Source organism: Ranitomeya imitator, chromosome 7, assembly GCF_032444005.1.
Source record: "Ranitomeya imitator isolate aRanImi1 chromosome 7, aRanImi1.pri, whole genome shotgun sequence".
NCBI classification, from domain to species: domain Eukaryota; kingdom Metazoa; phylum Chordata; class Amphibia; order Anura; family Dendrobatidae; genus Ranitomeya; species Ranitomeya imitator.
The window spans coordinates 223,090,631-223,104,572 of NC_091288.1; the positions used below are offsets into that span (position 1 = coordinate 223,090,631).

At 45.4% G+C, this 13,942-nt stretch overlaps 2 protein-coding genes across 2 annotated transcripts in view; both read left to right on the forward strand.

The window, feature by feature from the left end:
* LOC138646055 (uncharacterized) overlaps window positions 1–2,048 on the forward strand; it is a 43,102-nt gene extending 41,054 nt beyond the window's left edge. Inside the window, exons 4-5 of the mRNA XM_069735524.1 lie at window positions 756–829; window positions 1,046–2,048. Of these exons, the coding sequence (XP_069591625.1) occupies window positions 756–829; window positions 1,046–1,686 (715 nt within the window). The 3' untranslated portion in view covers window positions 1,687–2,048. The remainder of the gene's footprint in view (window positions 1–755; window positions 830–1,045) is intronic.
* LOC138645683 (uncharacterized) overlaps window positions 1–13,942 on the forward strand; it is a 240,895-nt gene that overhangs the window by 198,641 nt on the left and 28,312 nt on the right. The window lies entirely within an intron of this gene.

Consider the following 13,942-nt stretch of genomic DNA (forward strand, 5'->3'; position numbering starts at 1 on the left):
CAAGTAGGTACAGTTGCCTGTCTCAAAGGGAATATTCTAGTAATATGGAAGGTTGGAGGAGTGAACGCGGATCTGGGATGGAGCCTGGGTGGAGTCTCAAGGTGGCCCGAAAATGTTGGAACTTTCTGGTGGTAGCCCTATGTTTGCCCAAGTAGAATGAGTCACAGGGTTTCTCAGTAGTAAAGAAACCAGAAAAATCAGAAGGGTAAATCACATTCTGGCTCTTTCCATCCAGTGTTGGGTAATGATGAGATTAGAAAGTGAGTGGAAATCAAGACGTGGAGAATTAAGGAGGCGTCAATCACCCCTTATAATGGCAACTGCCAGAATAGTCCAGGACCATTAATGGAGTTTTCCACACTTACAATATATATTTAGGATATAGTATCAATATCAGATAGAAGATTGTCTAAAGCCGGTTCACCCACTGATCAGCTTTTATCCACCACGAAAGTGAGCAGTGAATGGATGTGAAGAGCACAGAACCATGGACAGTTTAGTGGCCACTGCCAAGAACTGTGGATTAATGGAATTGGATATGAAATTTGCAGTTCTCTACTGTTATCATCACCATCAACAACAACCTCACCATCATCATTATCAATAGTGTCATCACCATCACTATCCTGATCACAATCATTTCACCGCCATCATCGATCCCATAAATAACACTTCCATCAATATCAGCATCATAGTCATCACCGTTATTATCATCATCACAATCTACGTCATCTTCTATTTTTTTATTTCTACAGTGCCAAATTAGTGTTAGCGGACGGTGAGAGACAAGAACTGCAGGAGTTTCTGAAAAATTGTGTGAAGATGACAGGTAATGTGGGGTCTAGTGAACAGCAGACTCATCGAGAGCCTAGGACTTGTTTTCCCCCCTGAGATACATCTACTGCCGGGCCCAGAGAGTAAGAACAAGTATGAGGAACGTATTCTGGGAACGAGAGCATAACACAAAATGTCATCCAGAACAATTACAATGAATATTGATGTTATATCTCCCCAGATCATCCGCTCACATCTGTGTCTCTTGCAGGAGTCTTCCCCATTGTTGTCATCACCCATAAAACCAGTGGAGACTTCATGGAGGCTGAGAAGACGTTGAAGCAGATGGGAGCCGAGGTTGTAATCTCTATAGAGAACTACACGAAGAACGATCATATCAAAACTCAGGGAAAAACCAAAGATATCCTGATGGTTATTCACAGCGCTCTGAAAGACGTCAAATATCGGCTGGGAGAGAAAGAAAGAAATCCCCAGAAAGACTGGAGGGAGCGGAAGAAGTTCATGCTGGAGTATATACATAAGGCGAAATTAGACAAGAAAATAAATGATCTGAGAGGAGGGGAAAAAAGGAAAAAAGAAGTAATCCTTGACTTAATGCCACAGATTTTCCACCGAGGTTGTATAAATGGGTGGGACTGTGAAATGAGAGAAAGTGAAAGGAGAAGAGCAGAAGAAAGAAAAAGAGACAAAGAAATGGAAAACGAAGATATAATCCTACGGACCAACAAGATATTACAGGAGCATTTCCACTGCAATTGTACATACAAGTATGGGGAAGACCTGGAGAAGAAAGAGCGTGAAAGGAGAAGAGAAGAAAAAAGAGACGAAGAAAGGAGAAGAAATAATGACAATTCTGGAGGTGGTTGGTTTTGGTGGTTATTTGGGTACTAACATTAGAGGGAATTATGCTGCTAAATGTGACAGAATTTTATCACAATTTGGATAAAAAAAACCAACAACTTCCCATCATCAGATTTATGTAATGTTCTTTCCTCTTTACACCTCACTCCACAAGTGAAAAGGAACTTGGGGTAAAACGCAAAACTGCTTTAAATGTAGTCACATATTATTAGACTAAAGCGAACGGAGAGGTGGTTGTGAAATCTGAGTAATGACGCACCGTCTTATATTCAGCGTGCGGCACTGCTTGGCTCATTTTCTGACTGTCTAGATTAACTTTACGCTTTCTTTATATTATACATGATAAGTCATTCTACCCCATCGTATATAGGAATAAAGGACTGACCAGGAAACGTCTCTCCTTCTTCTTCTTTCTAAGAGTAGCTCTGCTTATAGTAAATTTTGCATTACATTTTGGGAATATCCACCATCTTCTGCTCCCTATTGTACCTGTGTCACCCAAATGTCAGTAAAAGAGATCAAGGTAGTCCGGCGTAGCCAGAAATGCATCCAAGGCGCCAATATATCCGCTGTACACTGCAGGTCTGTGTGCACCATAGATACGAGATTATTAGTCACAGCACAGTGTGGATACATACAGTATGTTGTTCTGTTAACCGGTACACATACAATTTACAAACAGTTCACAGTTTACAAACGTACTGAGATTATAGGCAGTGGCGCACCTACCATGAGGCAACTTGAGTCAGTTGCCTCAGGCGGCGCCACCTGCTGTTAAAAAGGGGGGCGTCATCTGCAGGCTAATTATGCCTCTGCTGAAAGATGCCACCCCCTTTTTATCAGTCGCAGGGGGGCGCAGTCAGGCCACCTAATGCGGTGGTCCCCACTGTCTCTCCCGCCGGCTGCATTCTGGGAGATGGCAGTTTTCTGTGTCGGCTGTCAAGCTGACAGCTGGCACAGAGAAGCTGCAGCTCTCCGGCTCCCAGGGATCAATTGTACTCGCATCTTAGAGACCCCAGTACAATGGAAGCTCTGACCGCCGGGTTAGAGCGACGCCAGCAACGTAATCAGATCATGTGATCATGCTGATGACGTCATTCGCCGCTGCTGCAGAGAGCCGAACATTGGTGGTAAGTGCTTCAGCGGATCTGAAGACACAGAAGATTTAATGCATGGAAGAGGATATTTAATGTGTGGGGGGAGAATTTGAGGATAAAAATGAGGAGCAAAGGGGGAGATGGGGGCATGTATGAAGAAACAGTATGGGGAATGTACGACAAAACAGTATGAGGGAATGGGGGGCATATATGAGGAAACAGTGCTGGGGAATGTGGGCATGTATGAGGAAACAGTACGGGGAAATGGGGGGCATGTATGAGGAAACAGTATGAGGAAATGGGGGGCATGAACGAGGAAACAGTACTGGGGAATGGGGGCATGTATGAGGAAACAATACTGGGGAATGGGGGGCATGTATGAGGAAACAGTGCTGGGGAATGAGAGGTATGTGTGAGGAAGCAGTATGGTGGAATGTGGGCATGTATGAGGAAACAGTACGGGGAAATGGGGGGCATGAACGAGGAAACAGTACTGGGGAATGGGGGATGTCATAGTTCACGGGGAGGATATCTTTATCTTCCCCACCGCTCACACCAATTTGTCATGAACCGGGGTTGTTTGGTTGCCCCTGGTTCCTTTCTGAAGGGGATTTATCTATATCCCACTTCCCAGTTGCGGTTTGGAACTTGCAGCTCTCTGGCTCCCTCCTTACCCTCAGGTCAGGCAGGTCAGGCAGGGTACTTTACTTAGGATAATTAGTCGCCAGGAAGGCTGCCTTACTTTGTACTGGCTAACGGGCACACTGCAGCAAGGGCGATATAACTACTCCCACTCAAGCTGGAACAATAATTATCAATGCCGTCCGTCTCTACAAAGCCTCCCAAATACACAGGACAAATCCGCTGCCACCAGCTCCGATTTCTTAATAAATAACCGGTCCGGAGCCAACCCAGATTGTAGCGTAATTCACTTCAGAGGACGTGACAGTACACTATAGAGCAAGGAGAAACAAAACTAGTAATTTTATATATTTTACTCCAAAAAGGTAGGCAGTGTTTACAGAAGTATAAAAAGGTATTATAAGAGTAGACAAGTATTGTATGTACAGTACAATTACAAATACAATGTGATTAAAATTGAAAAACACTGACCATGTGCTGTTGGGGATGGCCACACATCTAGATGCATTACAGATCTGTCTCGCAGCTAGACCCGGGACCAGAGACTAGTGATGACTGATGTCTCCCTCATTTATCTCTGTGCCCAAAACCAAGGCACTCCCCCTGTGGTGACCTCACTTAGAGGCTGAATATTCCCTTTTCTTAGAGTTATGACAAACCATTTCTATACATAAGAATAAACGAAAAAGAAGAAAATGGCCTAGGTGTGTTGGCACTTCCAACCAAAATATAGCCTAAAAAAAATGGGAAGCATATGCCAAAATAAAGAAATAATTTTTATTTAAAGTACATAAAAAAAAAAAAAAATAGACAGGGGCATAGTTGCAAAACTAACCACCTACAAATGAATGCTCAGAAAATATTGACTAGTGCTAAATAGTCCACAACACTTCAAGAAAAATAACTGACATAGTGTCTGACTAAATATATCATTTACAAAGAATACCACTAACAAATATTTGCATTATTTGGTGGGAGGGGGGATGAGAGGTTTAGACAGAGACTGACTTTCGCAGCACAGAGCCATAAAAATTCCTCCGTGGATGTTGCTAGCATGCTGGTCTCACATTACAGCTATATAGCAAGAGGGAAGGGAGGGGGAAAGGTGAGATCGCACACAGGCAAAGGAAACTGCAGCTGAGAGCTCTGCATGTGTAATAATTGAAGTAAATAAGAATTTCTTCCTATTTCCTGATGACACCTCCCCTTTTGGACTAAACTATGGAGGCAGAACCTCTCGGCACTCCTCCATGTGCAGCTTGGCAGGTTCGCCCCGGCAGGACAACCCATGTACATTGCCATACTCTGGCCTCATGTAGTTCCCGCCCACCTGCCCCAGGTAGTGGACCTCTCTCATGCCCATCTAGCACTTTTCCAGCTTGATGGTCAGACCGGCTTGGTGAATTCGCCTGAGCACCTCCTGAAGATTCTGCAGGTGTTCATCCCAGGAGGAACTGAAGATGGCAATGTCATTCAAGTACACCACTGCGTACTTCTCCAGTCCCTAAAGCAGGTGATTGACCATCCGCTGGAAAGTGGCAGGGGCATTCCTCATGCCGAAGGGCATGACTGTGGACTCGTACAGTCCGAAGGATGTGATAAAGGTGGACTTCTCCTGTGCTTTGGGGCTCATAGGAATCTGCCAGTATCCTCGTCTCAGATCCTTTATGGACAGATATTTTGCACCAGCTAACGGAATGGGGTGCACCTCAGAGGCTGTGATGGTTTTGAGCCCCCTGTTGTTCACGCAGAACTGGGTGGTCCGATCCTTCTTTGGCACGAGAACTACAGGTGAGGCCTACGAGCTCTTTGACTGTTGAATCACTCCCAGCTGTAACATCTCATCGATCTCCTGGCAAATAACCTGCTGCACCTCGCCGGAGATCCGATAGGGTGTTTGCCGTAGTGGCATGATTCCCGTTGTCCACCTTGTGGACCGCTAACTCAGTCCTTCCAGGTCAGTTGGAAGGGTTCCAGCGTGGTCCGCAACTGCAACCGCTGGGGTTCGGTTAGCAAGGCACTTACCTCCACGTCCTCGATGGACCCACCGGCCTTGGCTTGGGCCAGCATGTCCAGGAGGTGGTCTTCCTCCCTGTCTTCGGGCAGGCTGCAGACCGGTAGGACATAGGCTTCACATTCGTGTTGAGCCTTCATCATATTACGTGAAAGGCCTTTCGCCTATCCTAAGCGTGGTCAAGCTTGACCACGTATGTGACTGGGTTGAGCTGTTGGTGGATGACGTACGGGTCTTCCCAACCTGCCTGAAGCTTATCCTTTGGTACGGGGACCAACACACACCTTTTGATTCACCTGGTAGGTCGGCTCCCGGGAGTTCTGGTTGTACCAGTGCTTCTGATCAGCCTCAGCCTATGTCATGTTGTCATGCACCAACTGCATCAAGGTCTGCATTTTGTCATGGAAGCGCATTACATATTCCACTATGGACACTTCAGAAGGGCTCGGCTCCTCTTCCCAGGACTCCATTACCAACCAAGAGGTCCCCGGACTCGCCTGCTGTCCAGGAAGAGTCATCAGAAAAAACTCTCTTGTGTCCTCACCATAAAATTCAGCGTCAGAAGTATGCTGAAGAAGATCTAAACAAGGTTGATGTAGTTTGGAAATAAGTCATGTGGATCGATGAGGGTAAAATAGAACTCTGTGGCTACAATGATAAAAGATATGAGTGGAGAAAAAAGGGAACAGAATTTCAGTAAAAGAAAATCTTGCCAATCATTAAGCAGGGGGGTTGATCAGTCTTGGTTTGGGCCTGTGTTCCAGCCAATGGCATGGGGAATATTTCACGGGTAGAGGGAAGAATGGATTCAATGAAATTTCAACAATGTCTTGATGCAAATATAACACCATCTGAAGGTGAAGAGAGGAAGAGGATGACAATGATCCTAAACACATGGCAAAATCCACAATAGAAGACCTCAAAAGGTGCAAGCTGAAGGTTTTACAACGGCCCTCACAGTCCCCGGATCTGATCATCATTGATAATCTGTGATGAGACCTCAAAATAACAGAGGAAGCAAGACGGCCCAGGAATCTCACAGAACTGGAGGAATTCACCAAGGAAGAATGGATGAAAGTCGCTCAAGAATTGAATGACTCTTATATTTTTTTTTTGGCCTAAAATACAAAGGAAATGTGTCAGCTTTAACTTTAGACCTTTTAGAGATTTTTTATCTTCAACTTGCTTAACTGTTCGGAGTAACAGTAATTTTGACCAGGGGTGCTAAACTTTTTCATTCCACTGTAGTTATGGCATATAACAATTTAAAAAAGTGCAGAAGTTTCCTATGTGCAACACGAATGCAAGTAGACTGTTAAAAGATAATGAGAGGTAACGCGAGCTATAGTCACTGCAATAACGTGGAGAGGAAACTCATGGCTGAGTGATGCCCACCCCGATACATTTAGGCAATAACCTTCATCAGGGGTTGGCATCATCGAGGGAGGTAAAGGTTAAAAAGTGGAATTGGCCAATAGAAAATGGAGTGTGTATAAAAGCATAAGAGTGGGGAGTAGGGTTGAGCGACTTTTACTTTTTTAGGGTCGAGTCGGGTTTCGCGAAACCCGACTATCTGAAAAGTCGAGTCGAGTGAAATCGGCCGATTATGGCGAAAAGTCGGGGATCGACCGAAACACAAAACCCAATGCAAAGTCAATGGGAAATCTAATTTTTTTTTTTCTTCTCTCTCTCTCTCCTCCGTCCCTGAACAGAAAAGCTGGTGTTACACATTGCAAATCGCTACAGCGCACAAGCGACAAGGTGGCGATAGGCGTCCACGCCCCTAAGACCTATGTCATCACTCTGCCCATGCTCCTTCATTGGCTGAAAAAATGGCGCCAAACGCGTCACAAAACGCGACTTTGGCGCGAAGATCGCCGACCGCATGGCCGATCCCACACTAGGATCGGGTCGGGTTTCATGAAACCCGACTTTGCCAAATGTCGGCGACTTTTGAATTTGTCCAATCCGTTTCGCTCAAGCCTAGTGGGGAGCATGGTATGACGTGAGACTAAGGAACAAATCTGAAGACACGGTGTGTGTATCAACCAATAATGTTGAAAGGGTAGTGGAGTAACGCATGATGTGTCCAACCTAGCCGGAGAGTCCACGGCGACCACGTTGTGTAACCCGTGACAGCAAGATCATATGGGGACCTCATAACTCGACATTGCAGTGTACATATAGATACAGCTGGCGAGGAAGATCCGGGAGCCAGAACGTGCACGCATGCCACCACATTCAATGAAATGGTCTGCAAAATCAATAGTAGACAAAGTAACAAAGCAGTATTGCAGCATGTGGGAATAACTGCTGGACCCAAGATGGCAGTAATAAGTACAGGTGTAGAAGTCTCATGTAAATCGTGAGGGTTATGAAAAAAGTGTGCGATAATATTGTACGTAGTGATAATGTAAGAATGTGAGAAACATGGGTGTAAAATGGTGCGTATAAATGTGGAACAATAACACAACCAGGATATTATAACATAACACAAGGCTAAAAGAAAGTAAATGTGGAAAAGTTAATAAAAAATAATCAATAATAATAAAAAATAAAATTGACAGATAAAAAAGGTTAGCATGAATGTAAATGGAATGAAAATAATGATAAATATAGAATTAAATAAATTGGTATAAGGTAGTTAAGCGTATCACAATAATGACAAAGCACATATGGAGGTGCAACAGTAATGTAAAAGGTGAATAATAAGGAAGACCACAATAAATGGTGGCAATGTTTCATATACAGTGATACAGGGAAGGAGGAGGGAGAGGTAGGGAATTGGTTATTCCAACATGCATGTCTTCTTGTGTCTAGAATGGAAAGAGACCAAAACTTCAAGCTTCCATAGACTTTAATCTTGGACAGAACAGTAGGTGGGAAATCTGCACCACTATGAATAAGGAAAATATAGTTATTCTAAAACATAATAAAAACAAACACAAGAATTCTACGTAATAAAACAACCAAGCCTGATGACATGGGTGGTCTGAGGGAAGGTACGTAACTAATATTCTCGTTGAGACTAAGGGGGTGGACGGTGTCAAAGGTCCATATCCACTTGGTCTCACGTTGGGCAAGGCTTTGACTGACATTACCACCCCTGATGGTAGAGGTGATCATCTAATTGCCGTAGACTTTCAAAAGGAAGGCATCACAATTGGAATGTAATTTAAAGTGTTTAGGAATCGTTTTCAACACAGATATACCTTTTTCATTACTTTCAGCGGAAATGCCAACAATGAGTTCACGAACCTGCAACTTCGATTGTCTAGTGGTGAGCCCAATGTATATCTTTGCCCAGGGACATGTGGCATAGTATATTACTGCGTTAGAATTGCGAGAGATAAGTTGAGTGATGTTATAAGTGCTAAGGCTTTTCGAATCAGTAAATGTGCTGGCACGCTCCAAACTTGCACATGCCACACACTTGCCTCAGGGTGAGCAGCCTGTCCGGGTTGATCCTCCCTGCCAAAATGTGCTAGGCGGATCACATTGGTAGTGACTCTTAACTAGCCAATCACGTAGGTTTCTGGACCTACAAAAAGTGGTGGAAGGTTTGTTGGGATGGTATTTTTATAATACTTGATGTTCTAGAAGAATCAGCCATGATGTAGCCAGACATTGTCTCATGGGTGAAGCGTGTGAGTGGAAATTAGTAATAAAGCATAGTTGAGTGTGGGGGAAGACATGGTTGTGGAATTGAGAAGTTGGTGACGTGGTGAATGTTTTGCCCTATGGTAAGCTTTTTTAACCATGCGGTGACTATGGCCACGGTCGTGCAATCTCATTTTTAAGAGTTTTTAAGTCTCATTTTTAAGTTCTCCTCCTATCTCTCTGACCGATCCTTCACTGTATGTTTCGCTGGTTCCTCCTCCTCTCACCTTCCCCTTACTGTTGGGGTTCCTCAAGGATCAGTCCTAGGCCCCCTCCTCTTCTCTTTGTATACTGCCCCTATTGGACAAACAATCAGTAGATTTGGTTTCCAGTACCATCTCTATGCTGACGACACCCAACTATACACTTCTTCTCCTGATCTCACGCCTGCCTTATTAGAAAACACCAGTGATTGTCTTACCGCTGTCTCTAGCATCATGTCCTCCCTCTATCTGAAACTAAACCTGTCAAAAACTGAACTCCTCGTGTTTTCTCCCTCTACTAACCTACCTTTGCCTGACATTGCCATCTCCGTTTGCGGTTCCACCATTACTCCAAAGCAACATGCCCGCTGCCTTGGGGTCATCCTTGATTCTGACCTTTCATTCACCCCCCACATCCGATCACTGGCTCGCTCTTCTTACCTGCATCTCAAAAACATTTCTAGAATTCGCCCTTTTCTTACTTTCGACTCTGCAAAAACTCTTACTGTTTCACTTATTCATTCTCGTCTGGACTATTGTAACTCTCTACTAATCGGCCTCCCTCTTACCAAACTCTCCCCGCTCCAATCTGTCCTGAATGCTGCTGCCAGGATCATATTCCTCACCAACCGTTACACCGATGCCTCTACCTTGTGCCAGTCATTACACTGGTTACCCATCCACTCAAGAATCCAGTACAAAACTACTACCCTCATCCACAAAGCACTCCATGGCTCAGCACCACCCTACATCTCCTCTCTGGTCTCGGTCTACCACCCTACCCGTGCCCTCCGCTCCGCTGATGACCTCAGGTTAGCATCCTCAATAATCAGAACCTCCCACTCCCGTCTCCAAGACTTTACACGTGCTGCACCGATTCTTTGGAATGCACTACCTAGGATAATACGATTAATCCCCAATCCCCACAGTTTTAAGCGTGCCCTAAAAACTCATTTGTTCAGACTGGCCTACCGCCTCAATGCATTAACCTAACGATCCCTGTGTGGCCTATATTAAAAAAAAAAAAAAAAAAATTAATTAACTGGTTCATGCAGCTTTACATGAACACCCAAGCCTTACACTATGGCTGGTCCGAATAACTATAGCAATTGTTACCATCCACCTCTCGTGTCTCCCCTTTTCCTCATAGTTTGTAGCTTGCGAGCAGCAGGGCCCTCACTCCTCTTGGTATCTGTTTTGAACTGTATTTCTGTTATGCTGTAATGTCTATTGTCTGTACAAGTCCCCTCTATAATTTGTAAAGCGCTGCGGAATATGTTGGCGCTATATAAATAAAAATTATTATTATTATTATTATTAAATCATGGATCGGTCTTTCAAAATCACTGTCCGAGAAACAAATGCTTCGGAGGTGGAGAAATTGACCAATGAGAACCAATTTGATCATGAAGGACTGTTGAGATTAGGTAGCATGTGACTGTGAATTTATTGATGTAGGTTTCCAGAAAATATTTGTTTGAAGGGTCTTGTATTGATCACGCTTGATGGCGACATCAAGAAAATCAATAGAACAGGTGTCAACATGATAACAAAGATGAATATTAAGATTGTTGGAATTCAAAGCTGTCATGAATTTGGCAAGTGAAGTGGTGGAACGGTGCAAGTACAAGAAAATATCATCAATTTACTGCATTCAAAAGAGGACACGACCTGTCGATAAAAACTGATCTGCCAGGAAGAGGTCCCTCTCCCGCAGCACCAAGAACAAGCTGGTAAATGCAGTGCACACCTCAGGAGGTGATTAATACAGCATGGAAGTCAGTACTCCGTGCCGCAGGATCTTATTCTCCTCGTCACCAGTTGTGATATCTACATAAAAACTGATGCATCTGAAACTTCTCTGCCCACTTCCTGTTTCCTGTCCATTGTGCTCTCAGAAATATACTCTATATGTTAATTTATGTCACCTTTCAATGTCCTGATCTTATTTCTCAGAAATCATAGCTCAGCATCCATCTGCATTCATCTGGGTAGGTGTTAGCAACACGCCCGATCCCTGCTCTGACAGGCAGGGTCTCCACTTCACTCACCCATGCTGCGGTCAGTTCTTCCCTTCCCCATGCACTGTATGCTTCCAGCCGAGCCTCTATCCATGTCCTTAGGATACACGAATGCATGCTCCTGCCCTCTTAAAGGGCAAGTGCATGCACTTGCTACTTCCTCTCCAGCCAATGGCTGTGGGGCATTATGTATATATTGCTTCCTCCCCACTGGGGAGGTGCCTGAGCAACCTTCCTGTTTTGCAGTCTATGTTGTGCAAGGATGCGTACCAGTCCCTGCTGCACTCTGGTGCAAATCCTGTCTGCTGCACTCTGAGGCAGACCCCGCCTGCTGTAATCTGATACAAATTCTGCCTGCTGCATTCTGTTATAAAATCTGTCTTCTGCACTCTGATATGAACTCTGTCTGCTGCATTGTGATATGAAATCTGTCTGCTGCACTCTGATGCAAACTCTGCCTGCTGTACCATCTAGCGTGTCCTTCTGGGTCCAGCTGCTGGAGTGGCATTGGTCTGTCCATTGGTCTGTCCTGGAGTGGCACCTGGCGTTTATTGGGAACCAAGTATAACCTCACCATCAGTGGCTCTACTCAACAGTCTGGTGCTCACTTAGGCTACGTTCACATTACCATTGTGCGGGGCAGCGTCGGCGACGCAACGCACAGCGCATGCAAAAACGCATGCACAACACAGCTTTTTGTGACGCATGCGTTCATTTTTGCATGATTTTTGGCGCAGAAAAAACTGCATCATGCAGCATCGTCTGCGCCCTGACAGTTGCACCAAAATGATGCATGCGTCACAAAACGCAAGACAACGCATGTCCATGCGCCCCCCATGTTAAATATAGGGGCGCATGACGCATGCGTCGCCGCGGCTGCGCCCGACGCTGCCCCGCACAATGCTAATGTGAACGTAGCCTTAGTCACGCCCCTCCAGGCTCTCTACGGTCCGTGACGCAGTGGTTCCACAAACCACATCTGTGACAGTTTGCTCATGCCATGGACGTGCTGGATCCCGGACCCGTCTGATCAGACCATGTACCAAGAGCTCTGCCGACAGAAAAGCATACAGGATACATTGTCTATGCAGTTGCAGTGTCTGACTACCAAGTTGGATGCCTTAAACATCTCTCCAGAGTCTCCCCACGTTCAGCTGTGTCTTCTTCGGAGATTTCTCAGTCAGTCTGCTTAGTTCAAGCTTCAGGTCTCCAACTCGCAACTCCACCCCGCTTTGACGGCAATCCTAAGCTCTGCCGTTTGTTCATCAATCAGTGCCCGCTACATTTCGAACTCCTTCCGCATCACTTCCCGTCAGACCGAACAAACGTAGCATTTCTTATGTCACATCTTGGAGGTGAGGCGCTGGCGTGGTTGAATCCATTATGGGAGAGAGAGGACCCTATCATCTCCAATTTGTCCATATTCATGGAAGCCTTTCGCAAAGTATTCGATGAACCCAGGCGAACCACCTCGACAGCTTCCGCTCTTCTTTGCTTACGCCTGTCCAAATCATCTGTGGGACAATATGCGGTATGCTTCCGCACTCTGGCGTCCAAACTCAGTTGGAATAGCGAAGCGTTGGTGGCAACTGCCACGATCTCCACTCTGTTCCTGTCTGATTTGTTACTTTGTGTCGGGGCAGTCAGTCTGTTTTGGTTGTACTGGGTCTGTGCTGCTATCATCTGTGTTCACTTTCCTTGATTAGTCTTCTATTTAAGCATGCTAGCTCCTTCACCCAGTGTCAATCATACACTTGCTGTTGCCTGTGTAAGACTGATCTCTCTGTGCTCTAAGCCTGACCCAGCTTGACTTTATTTCCTACCTGGACTTTGACCCTTTGCTTGTGACCTGACAATTCTAGTGCCTGCTCCCTGTATACTGTCATATCTTTCTGGCTTTCCTGACCTTGGTTTATGAATAGGATTTAGTTTCTGACTACCCTTTTGTACTGCGCTATTTCCTGGATCTGACCTCGGATTGTTTGATCTCCCGTTACTTATTCCGTAAGTAGTATACATTTTTACTATCTAATATTGTAGTCTTTCTCTCCACTTCTGGGACTAATACTAGTGACTCGCGTCACAGCAACATTCTGGGAGGGGCTTTCTGGAAACATAAAGAATGAGCTAGCTGGTCATGACCTACCAACTACCTTCGATGGCCTGGTCTCCCTCTCCACCCGTATAGACCTTCGTTTCCTGGAGCGTGCCCATAAGGTGGCACGTGAAAGAGGATCGCGGCCTCTGTCCCCGCTTGTTCCTCCACCCTCCCTTGTTGATGCCTCACCGGAACCCATGCAGGTCGACCGCTTAGCTCTTGCCAGTCAGCGATAGATGGATCGCCATGCTAAAGGCCAGTGCCTGTATTGTGGAGACATAGGTCACTTCATTCGCGCCTGTCCGGTTAAGCTAGAAAACTCCAGCATCTAGGGTCAGTAGGAGAGGCCTCCCTAGATGGAAGACACCTTTCAACCCCTGACTCTTACTGTGGTCGTGACAACCAGTGAATCCCAGTTTGTTGAGACAGCGTATGTGGATTCTGGGACAGCAGGAAATTTTGTCCCCCAGGCTGTAGTGGATTGCTTTCCAAATCCCAGTTCATCCGCTCCAAAACCCTCTGGCTATAACATCTGTTGATGGGAGAACTCT